A 23,525-nucleotide genomic window follows, 5' to 3' on the forward strand; every position below is an offset into this window, starting at 1 on the left:
TTCATTAGGGTTTATTAAAATATAGGAATGGGTTAAGCCTTGTAAGTCATTATACCTTACTCTGCATTGATTATCTTTCTTCTTTCCAATATGGTGGCTAAGTTGAGTGCAGAAGTTGAAAACACTAAGCAGAGCGGGCTCTTAATAAACATTTGTTGAGTGATGAATGAGTGAATAGTCTTGCCTGAATAGCAATAGAAGCATTTGTTGAGTTCCTGTTGTATTTAAAAAAATAAATTGTTCTAGATAATAATCTAATTTTAAAAGGATGGTCAAACTATAACTCCTTTAATAATCTAAGATAATTTAGCACATTTTTCTGTCATTATCAGATGTTTTTGAAAAATGCTACTTTTTGCCTCTCCTTGGAAAGACAAAGACAAAGATACCATTAGACTGGGCATTTTCCATAATTGCTGATGAATGTTTGTAGAGCACAAAGGGAAATGGAAAATTTCAGTTTGAAGATCCATTTGATTAATTTAGAGAGCCAGTTGGAAAAGCATTGAGCATCCAAATGGATTTGTAAAATCTGAAGTGTTGGATAATTCTCAGTTTCTTATAGTGGTCTGAGGCAATGAGGCATGGAGATGTGAGCACAGACAATGCGATAACTTTGGGTAAATTACTTACGCTAAGTCCATGGATGTATCCTGATCTGTTAAGATGGGGATAATAATACCTACCTTGGAGGCTGGCACGAGAATTCAATATCAAAAAGCTAATATTTTGAGAACTCATTACATCAGGCTGTGTGTCAGGTTTTGGGGCCTCCAAGAGGGAGATGTCTGCCCTCACAGGGCCACCATGATGGTGGTGATACAGGAAGCTGATGTAACGCTAGGATGGCGCTGGGCGCAGGGAAGGCGCCTGCTGGATGCTGAGTGAGAGAGAGAGTGGCATGTGATCACAGCCTTTGGGCGTGGATGCTAAATGGCTATTGTCGACTGTATAAAAGCTAAAGAATTGCCAACTTCTGTTGCCCCAGATTAGCTCAAGTGTAGACGAAGAGCCTCTGATTGCCCTCTCAGCCCCACCAGACAGGCTCCTGAGCAGCTCTAACCTGGGGCCTCCACCTCCCCGCCCTCCTGATGGAGGTATTTGAATTGCTACCTGCTGACTGCCTACCTAGTGTGCTTGCAACCGGCCTCAGGTGTGGGCAGACTCAAGTGACTCCTGCCCCTAATGCCTGAGTGTTCCCAGGCTTGGCTTCAGTTCCAATAGTTGTAGAACGGCAGAGAGAATGGCACCGTCATTAAGAACAGTTTGGGATCCAACTTCCTGGTTCAGATCTCACTCTTATCAATTAACATTGTGAGCAGTTTACTGAGTATCTCGAACATCAGTTTCCATCATGTGTATTATGAGGTCAAAATAGTGCCTGTGCTAACAAGGACTGCTCTAAATATTAAATGGGATAATGTGTATATGAAGCTCCTAAATCAGCACTCAGGAAACAACTAGTTGTTTTTATTAATAATCATCTCTGTGACTTCATGCAGACAAAAGGATAGGGCATTTGTGACTTCCCTTTGAAGTTTTAACGCTTATAATTTTGGACCTCTTCCTCTGCCTACCCACATTCCAACAAGCGGCATCCTTTACAGGGTAATTTCTATTAAGTTTTCTGACTGAGTGATTTTTTTTTCCTTATAAGGTACTTTCAGTGGTCAAAATTATCAAATTCAAATGATTTAAATTTACATTATTTAGATTTTTGAAAGCTTAATTATTTAAACTATCAAATAATCTTTCTAATAGGTAATCTCCTTTGGCCACCACAAAGACCTTAGGGGATGGTTACGGGTATTATGCCTGTCCCCATGCTGCTGACAAGAACCCAAGGCAAAGAGAGATTAAGTGAGTGACTCCCTCAAAGTCACATGGCTGGTTACGGATAGGGTACATCTAAGTCCTGCTTGAGATGCTGAAATTACTATTTAATTATCAAAGCCTTATTCACTGCAGGGACTCAGAAACAGGCACAGAAATCAATTTCAGAAGATCACTGAGCAGAAACTGGAAAATGTTTTCAGTGAGTTGGAAAATCAGACTAAAGAATTAACCCTGGACTTGCGTTGTGAAGCCTAGAAATTCACACCAAGGTTTTTTTTTTTAATTGTTTGTTTTATTTTTGTTTTTTAAACCTGTGAATTCTGCTTTCATCTATCACTTGTGGTATAGAATCCCCAAAATGGCCAAAGCCATTAGAAATTAAATTTACACGTTTCTGTGGTTGTTTTTTAAAGGGGTTCCATATTTATAGGAATCTTATTTTCCTCTTTTGGCACATGGCAGTAGAACTCTCCTGTGGAATGAGTCATAAACGCTCCAAAAGATGCAAAAGAGCTTCCTCCTGCCTGCACCAGTCCTTTCTACAGTGCTTTCCCTTTCCTAGGGGAGGAAGGCAGTGAGCTTCCTTTTTGGCTGACCTCAAGAGTATCAGGACTTTTTTTTTTTTTTTTTTTAAGTAGGCTCCATGCCTAGAGTGGAGCCCAATGTGGGGCTTCAACTCACAAGCCTGAGATCAAGACCTGACCTGGGATCATGAGTTGGAGGCTTAATGGACTAAGCCACCAGGGCGCCCCTTGACTTTCAATTTGAGTAGCCAGGGCAGAAGAACCAGAGATAATTCAGACCCTTAGAGAGTAGTTGTGTCAGGCCACCCACACCCTCCTGGTCCACCTTTCTTCAGATATTGCTGCATGGAGCTCCTGTCCAAGCTGCGCGGTACCTCACTAACTTCCTGCTGGTGGGGGGCTGGGGGGTGGGGAAGCTGCTCTGACTTCCTTTGTGGGATGGGGACTGCTGGAGGAATCTCCAGCTCTTGGATGTGTATGTCCCGGAAGTCCCAAGTCCTGGGAGTTCACACCCATGGAACAACCTTGGCTAGTGGAGAATGGAGGTGAGTGGGTAATTTTGAGGTGCAGCATCTGAGGTTTTTCAGGCAATCCCTGCAGGGTCAAGCACAGTTGACCACAGTGATGACCAGCTAGGAGATGTGTCCTTATAATAGCTTTCCTACCTCCTGTTTCTGATGTCACTTCCAAAGCTATGCTAACTGCACGCAAGCCCTTGTCTCCAGTTCTGCTTTGGGAGAGGGGAAATCCATGCTGGTTTTCAAAGTAAACTGATTGATATACATCTGGGAAGGTCAATGTCCCATATAACGTAACCCCAACTCAAATGACAACAATTTCTTGATTCTTCCATGAGAGAAGGAACACCCTGATTGCAGAAAAAGCCCTGAGAAAGCAGGTGTGGATTTCAGGTTAGCCACTAATTAGTTATAAGACCCAAGCCACACCATTTAACCTTTTGGAGCTCAGTACCTGATCTACAAAATAAAGGAGGTGAATTGGATTACATCACGTGTAACATCCCTTCCATTTCCACAATTGTATGTTTGTGAATAAAAGCATCTGGATGACAGTTTGCAGTGGCTGCAGATCCCCTCATTAACCCTAGGGATTGTTTTGGCTAAAAATATGGCAACACTTTAATGCAACTTTCGACAAGCAAGTGAATCAGCCTCCTGAAGGTCTAGATTAGGGAAAGAGCAGCTATTTGGTACCTCAAAAGACAATAACACTGACAAAAAGAGAACAAGCTGGCTTCTTTGAGAGTCAGCAAACAGCAGGGTCTGCAGCATTAAGATAAGAACAGAGTAATGAGAAAAGGAGTTGCAACCAACTTCCTTGGCTGCGTCCCAGCGGTCACTCAGTGATTCGACACATCCCTAACAGGCCTTGATAAATGGACTCCAACTGGGGAGATTTTTTTTTTTTTCCTCCTTAGAAGTTACTTGGAAACTTGGCTTGGGAAAACGCTTCGACTTTGAGAAAAAATAATACAAAATCCTGCAAGTGTCAGAGGCAGGAAGTAAAAACATCGAAGGGATATAGGCCTCCATGAATCCCAAATCAAGGAACATCATTCCAGAAAACAATGGAAGATTGGGACAGCTAAGTTAATCATGAGGGTCACAAAATATGCAAAATAAATGGGCTATAAAGCAATGAGATTGCAGGTGTTGCCAGGCATTTACAAGACGTAAAAGACAGATGACATAGGTATTGTTATCTCCATTTTACAATGAAGAAAAGAGGCTCAGAGAGGTGACTTATTTGTCTGATGACACACAGCCAAGTGGTGGCAGAGCTGGAAGTTTTGTTTTTAAAATACATATGAAAAATTAATTAAATTTATATTTATCAAGGTAATACAGGCATGTAGTTAACAAACCAAACAGTACCGAAAAGCACGTAATGAAACAAAACAATGTTTTCCTTGGGGTGCCTGGGTGGCTCAGTCATTAAACGTCTGCCTTTGGCTCAGGCCCTGATCTCAGGGTCCTGGGACAGAGCCCTGCATCAGGCTCCCTGGTCAGTGGAAGGCCTGCTTTTCCCTCTCCCACTCCCCCTGCTTGTGTTCCCTCTCTCCCTGTGTCTCTCTCTGTCAAAAAAAAATACATAAAATCTTAAAAAAGAAACAAAAAACAAAAAAACAGTGTTTTCCATATTGCTTCCTTTTGTCCTTTGAGTGTATTTCCTATGCTTTCATTTCCTGTTTTATTTTTGCTGTAGTAATCTTAATTTCAAGAGATTTTTCTTCTCCTATGGTCACTCCTATTATTTTTTAAAGCATCCTGTTCTTGTTTCATGGATGTAATATCTTAGCTGTCTAAGGGTATTGGGTTTTAGGGTTTTGTTTTCTTCTCCCTGTTTGCTCTGAATATCATTTTTTCCTATTTTCTTTGGCTTCTGTATTTCATATGGGAGGCCTTCACAAAATTTCCTGTGATCCCCCATATCAGTTTGAATATAATAGTAAGGCACTGAAAGACTGATATTGAGTTGTATGTATGCATCCCACACCCACATTACATGGCACAAATTTATACTAAAAATTATTCATTGTTTATATGAAATTCAAATTTAACTGGTCTTCTTATATTTATATTTGCTAAATCTGACATCCCTGTGTATATGATCTATGAACTCTTAGCTTCTGGGTGACTGGGCTATGGGTTTTCAATCCAGAGATTTGTTCCATTTCAGTTCATTCCCTCTTCTGAGCTCTGTATCTCCTTCCCACATTGTATTTTCCTCAGTCCAGAGTCTGCTCTTTCATTTCTCCAGGGAATAAATCTCTAGCTATCTCTAGGGGTAGAGAAAGGGAAGATACTGGCTACTTTGGGGGAAGACCTTGTGGGCTCTGAGCATTGTATAAACTGGCTTTCTATCATCTCCTTGTTTTATTTAAGCTTTGAGAGTCACATCCCCTTTCCATGGCATGTTTTCTCTCTGGGCTCCAAAAAGGTCTTACAGAGCAAATTATCTTGCTTCTCAGAGCTGTTTTCCTCTGTAGGTTCTGCTTTTTCACTTCTACTCTTTTAGGTCAGTTACCATTTGTTGGTCAGCCTTCCATTTTCCACTAATGTATTGACATCTCTTCTCAGTTGTGGTATGTTCTCTTTCTCCTTGCAGATTTATGCCTTTATTTTTCTTTTAAATTTATTTGGTGTCCTTTCAGTGGAGTTTCAGGAGAGAGAAGATATAAACACCTGGGCTCAATCTACCAGATTTAACTAGAATGCCAGAATGCAATTTAAATCCAGACCAGCATACCTTCAAAGCCTTTCTCCTTCCACAATACCATATACTAAGTCATTCAGCAGAATCCAACAATAAATACTTATGGTTGTGTATTCTAATATCCAACCTTCCTTTATTTAATAATAGGGCTCCTACCTTTTTTACCAGGGCATATGGCTACCCAGAATGGTAGCTTCATTTCCCAAACTTCTTTCAACCTAGGTATAGCTGAATGACTAAATTCTGACCTTTCCCAAACTTCCTTCCTTTCCCAAACTTCCTTCAACCTAGGTATAGCTGAATGACTAAATTCTGACCACTAAATGTGAGTGGAAGAGTTATGCAGAGCTTCCAGAAAACTTCCTTAAAAGATAGCTTGCATCACATTTTGGCCCCTTTCCTCCTGTCCCTTCTTTCTGCAGCTGCAATGTAGACATGATGGGTGGAGCTTGAGCAGCTCTTTTGGACTAAGGTGGAAACCACGTGCTGAAGGCAGCAGCTCAGAAGCATAAAAGGAGCACTGGGTCCCCCGTGACTTAGTGTACTACTCTACCAACTCCAGATTGCAGATCTTCAGATTTCTTTTATGTGACAGAGATGTAAGCCACTCCTATTTTGGGGTTTCTTTCCCTTACAATTGAATCTAATTCAAACTGACACAATCCCAAAGTGCAGTAAGATTTCAAAGATCGTGAAACAGGCTTTTTAGAAAAGGTAATGGAGGAGACCAGCCTTCAAGGAATGTTTAGGGGGGGCGGTGGGGGAGTGGTGCGGGAAAGGATCTCATGCAGAAACAGTGTGATTAGGGCACAGGGGCACCTCCTGAGATGTTTTCAAAGGGCATTATGTAGACCAGTCTGGTCGGAGTAGACAAATCAGGTAGGAGAGAAGTGAAAGATAAGGAGGAAAAAAAGGTTGGGGGCAGATTGTGGAAGGCCTTGAAACTTGAAAAAAAGTTTCGAGGTTGCTTTAAAAGCAATGAAGGCACTGAAAGTTTTTGAGAAGGAAGTTGGAGATACAGGATTAGAATGTGAGGGAGGGTTAGACTGAAGAATTCCAGAGCCTTCTATGTACCTATACAGAGTTATGTGGAGATTAGGCTGAGGAACAAATCTGAGTAGAGAGAGAAGAACATGGGTTCAAGAACTTATTTGTGGGAACAAGGTGAAAAGATACCTACAAAGAACCCAGAAAAGGAGCTGGATGTTGGGGAAGAAAAGAGGGTAGAAATCGACAGTAAGAAGCCCGTAAACCATTCTGACTGGTGTGAGGTGATATCTCATTGTGGTTTTGATTTGTATTTCCCTGATGCCGAGTGATATGGAGCACTTTTTCATGTGTCTGTTGGCCATCTGGATGTCTTCTTTGCATAAATGTCTGTTCATGTCCTCTGCCCATTTCTTGATTGGATTATTTGTTCTTTGGGTGTTGAGTTTGTTAATCAACAAGTCAGGAAATGACAGATGCTGGCGAGGATGCGGAGAAAGGGGAACCCTCCTACACTGTTGGTGGGAATGCAAGCTGGTGCAACCACTCTGGAAAACAGCATGGAGGTTCCTCAAAATGTTGAAAATAGAACTGCCCTATGACCCAGCAATTGCACTACTGGGAATTTACCCTAAAGATACAAACGTAGTGATCCAAAGGGGCACGTGCACCCGAATGTTTATAGCAGCAATGTCCACAATAGCCAAACTATGGAAAGAACCTAGATGTCCATCAACAGATGAATGGATAAAGAAGAAGTGGTATATATACACAATGGAATACTATGCAGCCATCAAAAGAAACGAAATCTTGCCATTTGCGACAACATGGATGGAACTAGAGCGTATCATGCTTAGCGAAATAAGTCAAGCGGAGAAAGACAACTATCATATGATCTCCCTGATATGAGGAAGTGGTGATGCAACATGGGGGCTTAAGCGGGTAGGAGAAGAATCCATGAAACAAGATGGGATAGGGAGGGAGACAAACCATAAGTGACTCTTAATCTCACGAAACAAACTGTGGGTTGCTGGGGGGGGGGGGTGGGGGAAGGGGGGTAGGGTTATGGACATTGGGGAGGGTATGTGCTTTTGGGTAAATTGGAAGGGGAGGTGAACCATGAGAGACTATGGACTCTGAAAAACAATCTGAGGGGTTTGAAGTGGCGGGGGTGGGTGGGAGGTTGGGGTACCAGGTGGTGGGTATTATAGAGGCCACAGCTTGCATGGAGACTGGGTGTGGTGAAAAAATAATGAATACTGTTTTTCTGAAAATAAATAAATTGGAAAAAAAAAAAAAAAAAGAAGCCCGTAAACCTTCAGAGGTCTCAATGAAGCTAGACAATATCAGAAATAAGTAATAGACATTGGATTTGAAGGCAAGGAAGTCTCTGGTGACCTCTGACAGAACAATTCTGGTTGAATGTGAAGGGGCACATGGGTGTACTAAGTGTAAATAGGTGTTAGGAAAATAAAGGTACTAACGTGTTCCATTCATCTTAAAAGGTAGTCAGTAAAAGAAAGGCAAATCAAAAAGCAATTAAAGATCTCCATGGAATCCAGTGAAAGAATTTGTTAAGGAAGGGAAATGGGTCTTTAAGAGGAAACTGCATATTAGTGGAGGAAGAGACTTCCAGGCTGCCAAAAGAGGTGGTACAGGACGGAGCAGGTCTCAGAGGAAATAAGAGCGATGAAATTTCCACCTCAGATGGAGGCTTGAACTTGGGAAAAAAGGGGGACCTCTCTTCTGAGAAAGAGAGCTAGAGGAGAGGCAAGAAAGGAAGACTTGGATTTCAAGTCAGCCTTTCAGCAACAAATGTTTCATGAGCATCATCAGAGCCATTATGGATCTGACCAGAAATAATGGTCCAAAACAGCAATCTTAAGACAGTCTCTAAAATGAAAATGAAAATAGCCATCACTTAGCTTCAGAGTCAAAAGTCTCCCACAAAGCTCATAAAATAGAAGAAAGCTGTAAATTTCACAATGGTAGCCCTGATTTTCTTGTCTTACAAATTCCACCTTAATGAAGTTCATTTAGATGAGAGGAAAACAACAACAAAAATTTAGCTCATTTACACATTTATACCAGTGTTGGAGTAACAGGCAACCTCCAACATGGACCTGAAAATTAATTACAGGGTGAAATTTTAGATATCCATTTGTCAAATAGATCAAATGCCAATACCTACTCAAAGTACAGCGTGAGGTCCGTTGCTAATATTGACTGCTTCAAAAGCTGCATAAGGTCACTATATTCCTTGGAGGACAAATTAGCAAAGATGTTGTGACCCTGTAATGAGAAAGTAAAAGGTCACGAAAGACAACATTAGATCTGAGGATGTTGATTACATATGTTTCCTATATTAAAAAAAAAAATATGGGCACATGATAAAACCATTTAAAACAATTTAATGACATTTTGTGCAAATACAAACAGATTCTCAGGAAGACAGAGCAAAGTCAGAAAGTACAATCCTTTTTGAGGGCCACCATGGGGCACTTTATTATCCTTTATTAGTCCTAAATAGGAAACTCTGAAAATGTTTAAACTTACTGTGGTCAGGTTTGTCCCAACTACTCCATCTGACGGCCGCTTCCTGTAGAATTTACTGAGTGTAAAAGTTGACAAAATATTTGGGAATCTTTCTGACCCTAAAATGAACACTAGTTTCACTTATAAAGACTTAAGTTGGCATTTTGGGAGCACCTGCTATGGCAACAAATGACTTCAAGGACGAAGAATAAAAACCCTCAGACCAGCGGTTCTCAGCTGAGGGTGATTTTGGCCATGGGGACTTCTGGCAATGGTTAGAGACACTTGATTGTCACACTGGTTGGGCATGTTGTTGGTGGGTAAAAGCCCGGGATGCTGCTTAGTGTCTCACAATGCACAGGAGAGCCCCCACAGCAAAGATTTACCTAGTCCAGCATGGCAACACGGCTGAGTCTGAGAAACCCTGCGTGAAATTGTGAAGATACATCCCAATGAAGTGTGTGGTAGTTTGAGCTCAGTACGTCATCCCTGAGGGGCTAGAATGTATATGGTAGGTTCTTGGCATAGTTCTTGGGACTGGTAAGAGGACTCTGACCTAGGAAAACTTGCGCCTGTATCTCCAAACCTTTGCAAAGCACATTTCTTTTCATCAAAATGTATTTTAGCTGCATGAGACAGTTCTGCCATGTTTTTATAAAGTGAAAAAAAATCCTTGTGTAGAATGACCGACAATTCACTTACTTTGCTTTGAAAGTCAGGGACTTTTTCATCGATCAGGTTTTCCTAGCATAAATTAAGAACTCATAAACGGGAGGCCCGGGAACCGGAGGAGCTTTAAACCCGGTGTTTGAGAGCCAGGAGATGCAGAAGAAGGAAGGGGCAGAATGACTGCCTGAGAATAAACTATTCTCTACCAGGAGGTAAATTAATTCTTTTAGGGAACCAGAATATCAATTAGCAAATTAGTTTTTACCAGGCACCAGATGATAATCACCTTCCCTGAGTTAATTTATCTTATTGGGTGAACTCTCCACTCCTCAAAGACTAGAGTATATTGGTTCCACTTGGGACCAGGTCCAATATTAATAATAATTTTCAAATGAACTCTTCCAGACCCTTAATTCAGCCATTAGGAAGAAGACAAATAACTAAACGTAGGCCATGCCATAATTCTGCCCAGGATTCCTTGCCTGAGCTTTGCCCCATGGATCAATCATGGGGTGGTGGGCTGGGGGCCTGGGAGAAAATGGGTGGAAACTATGGAAAAATCGTCATCTGGATCCAGACCTGTGCATCTAGCATTTCCCGGTGAGAGAGATATAACCTTTAAGAGCAAGTTAAAGTAAAAAATATGTGGCGCTCAGGAGAGACTTGGTCTAAATTCAAGGATCTTGATCATTTTGTGAGAGAGTGTGCTTTACCAATTTTAAAGCACATGTCGTAACTGACAAATTTACAGCTAATAGTGATAAAGCTAGCCAGATAAGCTTTAATAAAAAAAAATAGCTAATTTACAATCAGAGTATTGTTTGTATGTAAATGGACCTTCTACGGTGCCTCGAGGGTTTAGTTTCTTTTTTTTTTTTTTAAAGATTTTATTTATTTATTTGACAGACAGGGATCACAAGTAGGCAGAGAGACAGGCAGAGAGAGAGAAGGAAGCAGGCTCCCTGCTGAGCAGAGAGCCCGATGCGATGCGGGGCTCAATCCCAGGACCCCGGGATCATGACCTGAGCCGAAGGCAGAGGCTTTAACCCACTGAGCCACCCAGGCGCCCCGAGGGTTTAGTTTCTGAAAGAGATTTGTCTCCCTGAAATACTGCTTCTACTCCCTGTTTAGGGGGGAGTGGTATTGATGAAAAGTAAACCCAAATGTGGAAGGAGAAAGGTCTGGAGCAACTTTCCACCAGCCTCTGCCTCGTTTGAAAAGCGGGGTCATAATGATATCTACATGTTTGCCTTTCTGAGGAGCAGGACAGAAAGGGAAGTGGGGGAAGCACCAGGCCATGACCCACACACCCTGTTGCTCAGGGGCGTGGTTCCGTTATTATTGTTCTTCATAGGGAGCCCCGGAGTGAGGGCCAGCCAATGTGTTTTGTTTGTCTGAAGGCAAATTCTCAGTCAGTGGGGTTTGTTTTTCCCAGGAAACAAACAAATGACCTTCTGAGAGACCCCAACACCCTGTTTATAGTGCCTGTTGCTACGAAGTGGGGGCAGTTTCTGGGGTCAGAAGCACAGAATAGACAGTCTGCACCCAAGCTCCTCCTTACCCTCCTGCCAGCCCAGCTAAAACACGGCTTACTTAGGAAAATTCCAGAGCTGCAGATGCTGGGATGCTGGTTTCTGTCAAAGTTGCTGAGAGCCTAACCTTTGATGTTTCATTCCCAACTGAAAATACATCTCCCCCAGCGGGTTTGCCCTTCCCCAGCCGCACTGGGTTCCGGAGTGCTGACTCTCCTTTATGGGGTCGAAGAAGGCTTTCGTGATATTGCAAAAGACATGCTTTTTCAAGATAGGCTGGAGGAAAAAACCCCTCCATATTTAATGATGCTATTCCAGCGAAGCAGGGCCTTAATGATGATAATAATAATAATTAATGGCACAGCTAGAGAACTGACAAATAATGGGGAACAGATGATCCCTTCTTGGCCTAAAAAAAAAAAAAGTCTGTACGCCTGCAGAAAATTAAACAGATCCTTTCCTGGCAATTTAAAACTCAGATGCCTCAGCCAGAGTCAGTTAGTGGTTTTTCTTTTTCTCCGTGGAGAGCTAAAAGTACAAAAATCCAACTATTTCCAACTCCTGCATTGCCACATGAAACAAAATAAGGCATATGGCCTTGGCCCAGGGTCTCAAGTTTAGCTGCAATTCTCACTTTCAGACTGCTCCCACCAGCAATTTTGGGTTCTTTTATCTTTTATAGCCTTCTCAATGGTGCTAATAAAGTGTAATTTTCTCACCCTGTTTCTCCTTCTACCGTCTTTTCAAATGGCTTTGGATTTTGCAAAACGGTAACATTGGGCCACTCACTACTGGGATCGAGTCACTCTGTTAGTGGGCTTCTGTCCTCCTTCAGCAAGGCAAGCCTGTGCTCTGGGGATGAGCCAGATAAGCAGTCCCCTCTGCTGAGTGAGTCTGAGAAGTCTTCTTACTGGTACTGAGACCCAAATGAATCCACTCAGGAAGAATTTGAACAAGGCTCTTGGTCAGGCATCTGAAAGTATTTTTTAAAGCCACCAAGAAAAACAGTCATTTGGCCTAAAAAAACGTGCCCCTCTTCTCCATATCTACCTGTGATGCTACAAGAAAGAAAGAGGTAGCAAACATCATTTTATTGGTTTACTGCCGAGGGGAGGAGCAGAATATTGGGTCTGTACCTCACTCTGAAGGATCATCACAGCGTGGTTAAAATGGTGGTGCTCCAAGGTAGCAGACGTTCCATAGAGTTGGGCCAGGGCAGAGCCGCTCCTGAAAGAGGTCAGAAGGGTGAGTGATCCGGGCCCTCCATCTGCCATCGATTCTCCCACACCAGCACTTTGGATCAAACTGCTTTTCCTGCTTTGGCTCAGGAACATGAGCATCTACATTCTCAGGAAACTGTGTAGTTCACTTATCCATGAAGGAAATATTTTGAAAAACTTCTGTGTGCTAGGCTAGAGCCTGTGGATGATACAGCAATAAATGAGACTGAGTCCATGTTGGGGAGACATTTACAGACTAGTAAGGAACAGGACATGTGGTCATAAGGGAAGGTAATGCCCGTGACACAACAACATAGAAAGTGTTCCAGGTCCAAGCCAAGTGCTGTGGATGATTCTAGCTCAGAGGATACGATTCACGAACTAAACCTTACGTAGCCTCTGAGGGCCCAGAACAAGTAACTCTCTTATACTAAATGCATTTAACTCTCCATGGAAAAAACCCTTGGGAGTATTGGGCAGAGACCATTTAACCAATACATGTATGGCTGACAAGCTTCTACTCCTGTTTCCCAGCCCACAGTCCCATTATATCTCAGAGTAGAACTCTGGAAAGTTCCCTGGATTTGGAGTCAGACCCTGGATCTTGGTAATAGCTTTGGACAATTACTTGGGTGCTTTAAGATTCAGTTTCTTTGTCTCTAAAATTATGATAATGCTATCTACCTCCTGTTATTTATGAAAATAAAATAAAATATTTGAAAGTGCCTATCATAATGCATGACATGGAGTAGACTGCAGTTTAGTAAATCCTGTAAATCAGTTAAAACCCATATTTATTTCCATTTTAAAAAAGAAAATATTAATTGATAGTTGAAAAAACTATTTTGAATTATCTATAAATCTTGCTTATGTAGAACAATTTAATTCTCAACAGTATCAGTTAACCAAAGTGTTCATTGGAAATGTCCAAGTGTGTTCATTTCCAGCTCTTGTAGATTAGGGATTAGAGCATTTTATGAGCTAAGAGAGATCCAGAGAATCCTATAGTTTAAAGGGCAGTCCCAGGACTCTAACGACACATCCAGGTCCTTGTATTCTTTCCTGCTCATTCTAGAGAGTTTGGACATTAAAAGGGCGATTTGCCTTTTACTTGGAAATGCCAGAGATTGATAGCTCACAGTATGCCCTGCTAATGAGAGGAGGAAGAACTGCATTTTTGGTCAATGTGAAGGATTTTGGTCATAAACTATCTTCCATCTCCACTGTGAAGCGGCCCAAGGTCTCAGCCAGATCAGGAGCCCAGGGACCTTGCAAAGGTCCTTGCAAAGATCCTTGCAAAGACTCAGAGCTGACCACATGTTGGGGGAAACACAGGGTTTCACAGGGATTATTATGAATACGGTTGGTAAGAAGGGAATTAGATTTTAATCAAGTGTGTGTTATTTCTTTTAATCTTACCTTAATCTATATCATTAAATAAGTGAAAATTTGTTGGGCTAATCTTAATAGTCAGTGATTAATTAATATTTAGTTTTAGTTAGTATTTTCTATCACAGGTCATTTTTATGAAAATACATTTTTCAAAGTGTTCACTGTATGCCTTTGTTTTGGTTTTTGAAGTTCTAGGAGGTCCTATGTGCATGTCACATCCAATTACCTGGCATGGAACAGGCACTTAAAAAAATTAGCTGCTTGGCTAATAAGCTTACAGTGGTGTGGCTAGAGATTTTGTTTGAACTGGAAAGTTGACAGTAAAAAGTGTGTTAGCATATGTTGTAATAATGTTATTAATAATAATAACTATCATGAGTACCTACCTATCATACATTAGGCAACATAATAATGACTTATTATGTCATTTCATCTAGTCCTGACAACCACCATGAAATAAGAGTAATTTTTCTCATTTTACAAAGGAGGAAACCTAGGCTCAGAGAAGTTATACAACTTTTCCAAGGCCACACAGCTGGCAGGTACCAGTTCTGGCCTGGAATCCAAGCTTGTAAATTTCTTCTCATTACATCATGAGAAAGATAACTTTCTCATTTCTGCTACTGAGTCTCCATTTTTGCCAAGGTGGTTGTTATCAATGAAAGAAGATTTCAAAATTTGATGGAGAATTCTACTTGTATAACTGCTAACCACAGGCTCAGATTCTCGTGATTTGTTTCTATTTGCCAGCCATGCCCAGATGCCCCTCCCTTAGTAATGTGAATCCTGATAACAGTCATTGATACAGGCTAAGGTCACGATGCAACATATTCTCTCTTCCTTTATCATGTTGGTTTAGCGGACCTCACAAAAGTTAAACCAGCTAGAGGATCACAGATTACTTTATATTTTCTTTTTTCAGGATGACTGGGATGTTTCCTCCCTCCACCAGGGGACACCTTATTACAAATACTCCAGTGCCTCCTCTCCCTCTTCTCCAGATCCACAGGGCTTCTGAGTGCCGCGCTCAATCAGATGTCCTCTTGGGCATTTGCGGAAATGCAGCCGTGTGGCTGTCCCCGGTCTGAGCATCTCCGGCCCCAGCCTCCCTCTTTGTTTCCCTTGTAATTGCATCTTACATTCTCTGGACTCCCGCACAATACTGAGTTCATCACAAAAATATGTAGATTTTGCAGCTGAAGCAGACTAAGGCTACAAAAAGTGGAGGAAGACATTGTGGTTCATTCCTTCATCTATCATTCATTCACCCATCAAGTATTGATGACTCTCACAATGCCAGGCTGCAGGCATGCGGAGTACAGAGATAGATAAGACTTGGCTCTTGCCCTCAGGAAGCTCACAGTCCCTCTAGTTGTGCAGGAGAATTTCTCTGATTAGACCTGCTCTAATAATGCTCAGCTTTCTGCAAGCAAGGTGCCGTCTTAGTGTTCATGAAGTAGAGCACGAGACTAAACCTACTTTGTTTTCTAGAGTAAAATCATAAAAGCAAGAATCCTTCCATTTCCATGTGGATCCTTGGTTTACACTACCAGATTTGGTCTTTGTCAGTTTTTCTAAGACTACAAAACCTCATGGTGCTTTTTCTCTCAGGCCAGGTCTCACTGAGGGTGTTGCCTTACCTGCCACTAGGCTATGAACCTCCTAGGCCATAGGAGTGAAGCCCATACACATTAAATTTGATGTAAGTGGCCAAAAATAAAATGCATCTGTTAGGATATATATACCTTATCAAAAAGTAGTCTGCAGAATATTCTTTGAAATATGAAATGGCGTATGGGCAGAAATGAAAAAGGTCCTGTGGTCAAATACATTTGGAAAAGGCTGGGTTTAAAAAGTTAAGTTCTCTCTTTTTCTTAATTGTAGGATTTCCCAGTGGTGTCAGTATGTGAAAGTACACTGATTTGGCAGGGTGGAACGTCATATGCGGTATTAACCAATTTTACTTTGTCATAAAACCATTTTTTAAAAGAGGCCATGTCTTTCATGTAATACATTTAGTGTCAAGGTATACTTCCCATTTTTCATGTAAAATATGAAAAGATACCCACATTATTTGCATATGGAAAAAAATGAACCTTACCTCCAGCCCTCATTTTAATTGTCTGTGGTAAGTATATCCATCGTATAAGAGCTCTGGGGCACGCACAATGTAATTACGAAAATATTATGTATCCAAATTATGGAGCTCTACATATCTCCAAATTGTGGATACCCATATTGTATATCCAAATCCCAGAAGCACAGGAATATTTATACATGTGATTATTCATGAAGCTCTTTATTGATTAGGTCATCCCGACGTACTGAAGTTTCTCATTTCTTGGTAGGTGACACACCAAGGAGAGACTTATTAAAAAGAAAAGTTGAAGTGAAAATTCTTTCCCTACAGGCTTTCAGCACTTTGCCCAGGGAGCAAAAAAAAATAGACGTGCAAAAACATGTGTAAGTTTGCTAGACGTGCATATTCTTTGAAAGAGAGATGTGATGGAAGTGTGTGGCCATGGCTTATGGGAAAGTTTTAAAAGGAAAACTATGAAAGGTAATTAGGAAATTGAGAATTGCTGGGAGGTGGTGAGGAATGGGATTAGGCTGTCACGGCAGATTAATGTGCCCCAGGATTTCACTTCTGGGACCTGGCCGAAAGCGACAAGATGGGTTTTCATTCCCAATAAATGAGTATAAGAGATTATGCTAGAAATGAATAGAAGAAGTCTCCTAGGAGAATATACTACAAAGCTGCTCGGTACTGATATTTAATCATCGGGGGCAGCTGTAATGGAGAGGGGGATGAGTGGGAAAGACGGTCCCTGGAGAGAACAGGAGAGAGGTGTTCGCAGAGCACTTGCCAAGCATAGTGGGATGGCCGCCCTCTCTGCCTATTGATCATTCACTGCCTGTGCTCCAATGCTTAAGAATTAAGAATAAAATATGAAAATGCAAAGGTTCACTCATCAGAAAGGCTAAGAGAATAAATCATATTGTGCTATAACTAAAGTCACAACTTTTTATTGTAGAGGCATTTTGCATTTTATATAGTAATTTGTCCCTTGCTAAATGTCTCCTGTTTATAGCCTTATATATGACTAAAAGGTACTGTATGCTTTGCCACATAATAACTGGTGCATTCAAATCCCATTTCCAAATCACTTGAAAGGTTGGAATTATACTGTAACTACTTTAAGGGAAGGGACTGTTGGTTATACTTCTTTATGTCTCCCACAATGCCTAGCACAGAGTCTTCCACACAAAAAAAGCACTCAATTATTGTGGAATAACAAAGGAAATAAGGATTAGATTTCTTCTTAGGGCTTTTCTAAACAAGGGCATGCTTACTGAATAAGTCTTTTTCTAATCAATGAAAAGGTAATCCCTTCCCCATGATATAAAATGTCTCTTTCAGTATTCACTGCTAAAGGAAATTTTAACTGAGGTTGGGTTCAAGAGTGACTCGCTTTGGTAGAAGCAGGGCTCATGGACATCCTGTGAGTTGGTAAATCGTGTACAAGATTAATCGTCTCAAGGAACCATGTCAGAATATCTTGGAATGGGTAGTTTGATCATGTGATATGAGGATGTAAAAAAAAAATTGAATTCATCAACTTAATAAGTTGAATATCATCAACTTAATCCCTATTTTACATACTGAAAGTTGTTCCATCTCACACAAGTCACTTCAGATTGGGGACCTTAGAAAATTAAGGTGTTGAAAAAATAGGACTACTAAGGTCTCGTTCAGGTCTTTCTTTTTATGGCTCTGCGTCTTGATTTGCTGGATATCAAAATATATTTTAGTTTTCCAGAACTCACATATATGGCAAAGCAGCCAATAAACTGGAAGCTCAAAGGCCCCAAATAAGTATTACAAAGTCATGAAAGAAAGTATTAGGCGGTGGTTAAAGAATGGCTTTTGGAATTAGGTAGCCCAGGTCTGAATACTATTCTGCCATATTCTGGGTGTATGAATCTGGTTAAGTTAATTACTTTCCTGAGGCTCAGGCCCTCCCTGTTAAATGGAGACAAAAATATCTACCCTACAAGTATTTTGGTGAGCACTGGAGGTAGGAAAAAACACACTGTAGTTCTTCTCTTGGTCTCAGGTACTGTTAGTTGCAAAGAACAGAAACCAGTTAGAGCAGCTTCACTAAAGAGAAGGTTGATGAAGGGAGAAAAGGAACTCGGATGGAGCCCAGTGATCACCAAGTGTGGCTGGGTCTCCTGGAAAGGGAGGAGAGCTGTGGGAAGGAGGGATCAAGTCTGCTTTTTCTCTGTCTTTCTCTAGGGTTGTACAATCTCCCTTTTCTGTTTCTCTCCAAATACCTACTTTCTTCTCTTCTCTCTGCAGATTCCCTTTCTTGTTTCTCTTATCTATTGGTGTGGTCATCACAGATTTCCCAGAATAGTAGCCTACAGCTGCCAAGCCTCTGTAGATCTGCAGCTTAGAACTCAACAGCTAACTGAGCCAAGATCATGGTAATCCCTGGCAGATAAAATATGATTAGTTGGGTTTTAATTTGCTGTGTATTCTTGGTCCAAAGAGCTGAGAGGTCAACTAACAAGAAGGGCTGCCACTCCTAGTGATACTCAGGCTTTCTCTGGGAAAGGACATTGGTATCTGAGCACAGGTATTGTGCACTTGACTATTAAAAAGAACCCACAAGGTGCTCAGTCTTGTTCAATGAGCATAATTCTAATACATTTATCTCTTCTTTATGCATAAGTGGCAGAACGGTAGGCGGCTAGAGAGAGGGTGCTAAAGGAAGATATGCTGACAATGACGCCATTGACCCAAGAGAGAGAGGCATCCTAAAAAATAATGAGATGCAGACACAGGAATTCAAACATAAGGAGTTGTCAGACCCTGTAATGAGAGTATACTCAGTTTATGCTTCAGTAGGCCCCAGGGACACTATTGTCTTTAGTGCAACATCAAACCTATGTGTATAAAAACTATGTTTTATAATAATCTATAAAAGATTATACTTGTTTAAGAAATCAGGAAACTTTATTGAGCTATGTTAAAATAGTTAAATTAGTTAAAATAAATCTCATCCATTTATACATTCATCATTCATTTATTCACTCATCAAACATTCCTTGTGTGTTTCTTATGCTCCTGGTACTTGTTATTCATCACAGGTACTCAAGAAGAAGGAAAACACAGCGGTAAATCAGCAATTTAAATGTAGTGAGATGCACACTTTTGAAAAAGCAGAGAGCATTATGTGGGCACAGAAAATTGACAAGGGGCTGGCACCTCAGGGATAAAATCCAGAGGGTGATGCTTTCAGAGGAGTTTTAGGGAAAGGAGAAGGACATTCCAGGCAAGGGAAGCAGCATATTGGGGAGCAGAGAGGTGAGTAAGCAGAACCCTCTCGAGCACTCCAACAGTCCCTGTGTCTGGAACACTGATGAGCTGATGGGAGTGGGGGGGAGGGAGCTGTTGGGCAGGGAAAATGGGCAGGAGCCCAATTGAAAAGGACCTTCAGGGGCTAACCCGAGCAAATGAATATTACCCTGAAAGTCACTGGAAGCCAGTGAATGTCTTTTAAGCAGGAGAGTGATCTAGTCAGTTTTGTGAATTACAAAGATTTTTCTAGAGTGCCAGGGAGGAGGAAGATTGGAGGAGGGAAGTTGGGCTGCTTGTTGTAGCAATCCAGGATGGACACGAAGAAGCAACAGTTACAATAAGGATGCAAAGATGTGGACCTTGAGGGGTGCTAAGGAGAAGATTGTGGTGCCTTGTGGATTTCTGGTGCTGCCATTCACTGGGATAGAGGAAAAGGGAGAGGGAAAGACTGATTCTGAGGGAAGTGGGGGACTCTAATAGGAAGAGAGCTCTCAGAAGGAGAGAGTGGTAAAATGTGCTTTCAGAAGGAGGGAGGGCAAGAAGGGCCAAGAAAGAAGGACAAAAAGAGTGTCCCTCAGCTTTGGGAAAAGTGGCCATTGGTGGCCTCCCCTGGTAAGGTGGCACTAGAAGTCATGTGGAAGACAGGGGTTGAGGAAGTGAAGACGATGAACGGGCAACTCTCCAAGAAGCCTGACTGGAAAGAAAGGAAGAGAAAGAGAACAGACGCCAGAAGGAGAAGTGAGGATTGAGGTGTCTTCTTCAAGATGGGGGAGAATCATTCACATTAACAGGATGCTGAGCACTAGTAGGTAGGGGAAGCAGACAGAAAGCAGAGAAAGGAAGATTGATTGAGTGGGGTCCCGCAGGAGAGGGCAAGGAAGGCACCCAAAGCTGAGGTCGAGGGATTAGCCTCAGAGAGGAGGCAGCACAGCCCTTTGGCTGAGATAGGAGAGAAGGTTGAAAGGATGGGGCCAGACAGATAAGTTTCTACATGGCAGGGGAGGAAATTGAGGGAGTGCTCAATTGATGGCCTCAATTTCCTCGGTGAGGGAGGAGGCAAGGTGACCTGCTGAGTGGTGCGGGGGGTGGTGGTAGACAGGAGGTGGTTTAGGAAGGGAGAACAGTTTGGTACATATAACTGCAAAGGGCAGTGGGGGATGGAGCTGGCTCAGGATGCAGAAAGATCAGGGGGAACACAGAGCCGCCACCTGGGTTGGGACAATATGTATTTGGTATGTCTCAGACTCTCACAACTGTGACATTTTCTCCTAAAGCATTTAAAAGTCTAGGTAGAGGAGCAAGAAGTAGAATTGTTTGATTGAACTGGGGCTGAGTTTTTGCAAAGTAGATGTCACAGAAGTTTAAGAGGGTCAAGAAATCGTAGCCTGCTGAGAAGAGAGGGTCAAAGCGATGGGCTATGATAGCATCCAGGATGCATAGAGAAGTGTGTAAGATAAAAATTCATTTGCTCGATCAGGAGTAAATGCAAGGTGCCAGGACCGCCAGGCCTCAAACAAAGAGACTGGTGTGCTGTTGACCTCCAACGGCCTATTCACGTTCATACTGTGGCGGTAGACCTGTTTGGGGGCTTTGAAATCAGTCATCTCGTAGTTATCTTACGTCTTTGTTGAAGACTTCCTTACTTTCTCCAGCCCCAAACTTTTTGCTCCAGAGTTGGAAGTCACATATCATTTTGTTTGCAAACAGAGAATAAAAAGAATATCGAAACTAGACCCTCAATGTAAGTTGGGAGAGTGGGGTTTGGGTTTTATTTCCAGCACCCATACATTCTATAGCCTTGGCCACAGCGTGAACTACCAAGCAACAGTTGTCTTGACCAGTCCACACTGCTTAGGGGCAGATCATTCTGTCTGTGCTCATTAGGTGCTCGCACATCCCCAGTCCTGATGAAATCCTTTGTTTGTTTCTCACCTTTCTGTGGGGGGGAGGGATGAGAGCCGCAGAGACCCTCTTCCTCACGTCGCTTTACTTCACGGCAGTTTATACAACACCCACCATTAAGGAACCTGCAAGAGATTCTCTTGGGTGAAGAAAGATATTTTGCTTCATAAAATTTCCCAAGACCACTTTCATTTTAATAGTCTCACAACCTGATTTTGAGAGTAGCAAGTCCAAGATGCTTATAATGCCATGAAGGCAAATACTCTGGGAGGGGGAAAAAAAGGCCCTTTAAAATCTGAGCTTTGTTATCTGACTGAGGTCAACAGAGACAGACCAAATCAACAAGCATGACATGAAGGGCAAATTTGCAATTAAAAGAAGAATAGGGAATTATAAAGATAGATGAGCCCCGTGACATGCACACCCAAGCCTGCGTGGCCTTGGCCTCCGATGCCAGAAATTAATGCTTGACTCTTTAGCGCTTGTCACCTTTGGCTCTGAACAGAAAGGCAAATGCATTAAAATAACAACAATTAGAACACTTACTTAGCTTGGAAGGCATTGTTGGTTCCCCTGTGGTCGAGGTCATGACACAGGCATCCCACAATCACCGCTAAAATTTCCACCTCGGTCAGAATCTCCTGAAACCCTGCGGTCTGGGAAGAAGGGAAAATGGCACCAGTCACTCCTTGGGGCAGGGAGGATGGATAAGGTTCGTCCCCCGAGCAGCAATCAGCTCTGTTTTCATACTCACATCATTTAAGGAAATGATTAACTGCCACCCCCTTCGATGACAGTCAGTTGGGTGGTCAGTTGCACAGACTAAGGTCCCCACTAGCTAGTGATGAATTAGCTAGATGTCGTAGTGGCCCGCCCCGGCACACCAGGACACAGTTCAGACTATTTGTTCCCTTTTAAGAGAAGAGCCTGTGCTATCCAGATACAGTGACGTTTTGGCAGCGGCCCAGAGCAAAATGTGTTTTGTGATTCTACGTGGCAATGATGAGCATCTAGCACGAGGAGAAAAGAGGGCTGTGAATCGAGAAGTGAAAGCTACACCCACCAGTGGCCACTCTGACCAAGGCAGGCAACAGAAAACACCTTTTATGTACATATTAAAAGAAGGAACTTAGAGCTACTCGAATTGCTACATAATATTTTACAATTTACCTTGTGACTAACTTAACTCATAATAGGCTGGAGGACAGATTAAATTTAAATGAGGCAGGCAGGGTACGTCTTGAAAACCAGGATTTGGCATTGGATTAGGCAACACAGATTGAGGATCGGGTGGAGTGTTATTGCATGGAATCTTTTTTTTTCTAAGCCTCTGGTAGCATGCTTGCAGAATGCGTAGGCTGGGTGTGAGGTCTTTGGGGAGCAGTGTGATGTTATTAGGGAATGTCCTTCGTCCTTCGGTTAGTTTAGAAGAGGAAGTGAGCCTCTGGAAACACAAGTCCATGCATTTTCTTGACCCAAAGCCTTTATGTTTTCCCCCTTTTTACTTGGTTAAGTCTTCCATTTCATTACTTATTAAAATCTTTATCAGAGGGCAGGAGGAGGGGAAAGTAGGGTTCACATTGCTTCCTTTTTCATGTATGTTTTTTCCCCCAAACCTTGGACCACTAGATAGTATCTGTAAGACACTTCTTTAGAGCAATGAAAACTTTGTTTTTTAATTAATTATATTTTTATTGCAGAAATAACTGAACAGTAAGTTTCTGTGTTGACAATTTTATTTTTAAAAAATTAAGTTGGGTCCCCTGCTACATTTAGAAATACACATAATTTCCCTAGCATAGCAAATGGGAATGTTTATAAATTGTTGGGGGCAGGGGTTAAATAGCCCATATCAAAGCTGTGTGCGCCCCTTTGTTTTAAAATTTGGAGTTGGCTGTTCATTTTAAGTTAATTTTATTTTACTTGAAGTATTACCTGAATAGTTACAAAACAAAAATCAAATCATGGTAAGAGGCTTCGAATCAAAACCAGTAGTCTCTCACCCTTCCCTCTTCCGGATTCCCAAAGGCACCTAATCTTTCCTTTATCTAATTTGGTAGTTATTTCCTACCATATTTCTAGATAGTATGTCCATATTATTGGCACTTGGTTATTCATCAAGTATGTATATAGTCCTTCCTCTCTGCCGACATTGTCCTAAGAGCTCTGCAGCTGTTTCACTGACTGAATTCTCACCACAGCCCTGTGAGGTAGGAACCACTGTTATCCCCAGGTATAGATGAGGAAATTGAGGCACAGAGAAGCTAAGTAATGTTCCCAGGGACTCACAGCTAGTATGTGGCAGAGGTGGGCAAATTCCCAG

General features: G+C 41.9%; 1 protein-coding gene across 1 annotated transcript in view; it reads right to left on the reverse strand.

Annotated features, from left to right (window-relative positions):
- The window catches only part of PDE11A (phosphodiesterase 11A), a 390,916-nt gene that overhangs the window by 53,783 nt on the left and 313,608 nt on the right, over positions 1 to 23,525 (reverse strand). Inside the window, exons 13-15 of the mRNA XM_044242405.1 lie at positions 21,749 to 21,858; positions 12,457 to 12,547; positions 8,776 to 8,876 (exon numbers count right to left, since the gene is read on the reverse strand). Of these exons, the coding sequence (XP_044098340.1) occupies positions 8,776 to 8,876; positions 12,457 to 12,547; positions 21,749 to 21,858 (302 nt within the window). The remainder of the gene's footprint in view (positions 1 to 8,775; positions 8,877 to 12,456; positions 12,548 to 21,748; positions 21,859 to 23,525) is intronic.

The sequence above is a fragment of the Neovison vison genome, chromosome 3 (genome assembly GCF_020171115.1).
Source record: "Neovison vison isolate M4711 chromosome 3, ASM_NN_V1, whole genome shotgun sequence".
Classification (NCBI taxonomy): domain Eukaryota; kingdom Metazoa; phylum Chordata; class Mammalia; order Carnivora; family Mustelidae; genus Neogale; species Neogale vison.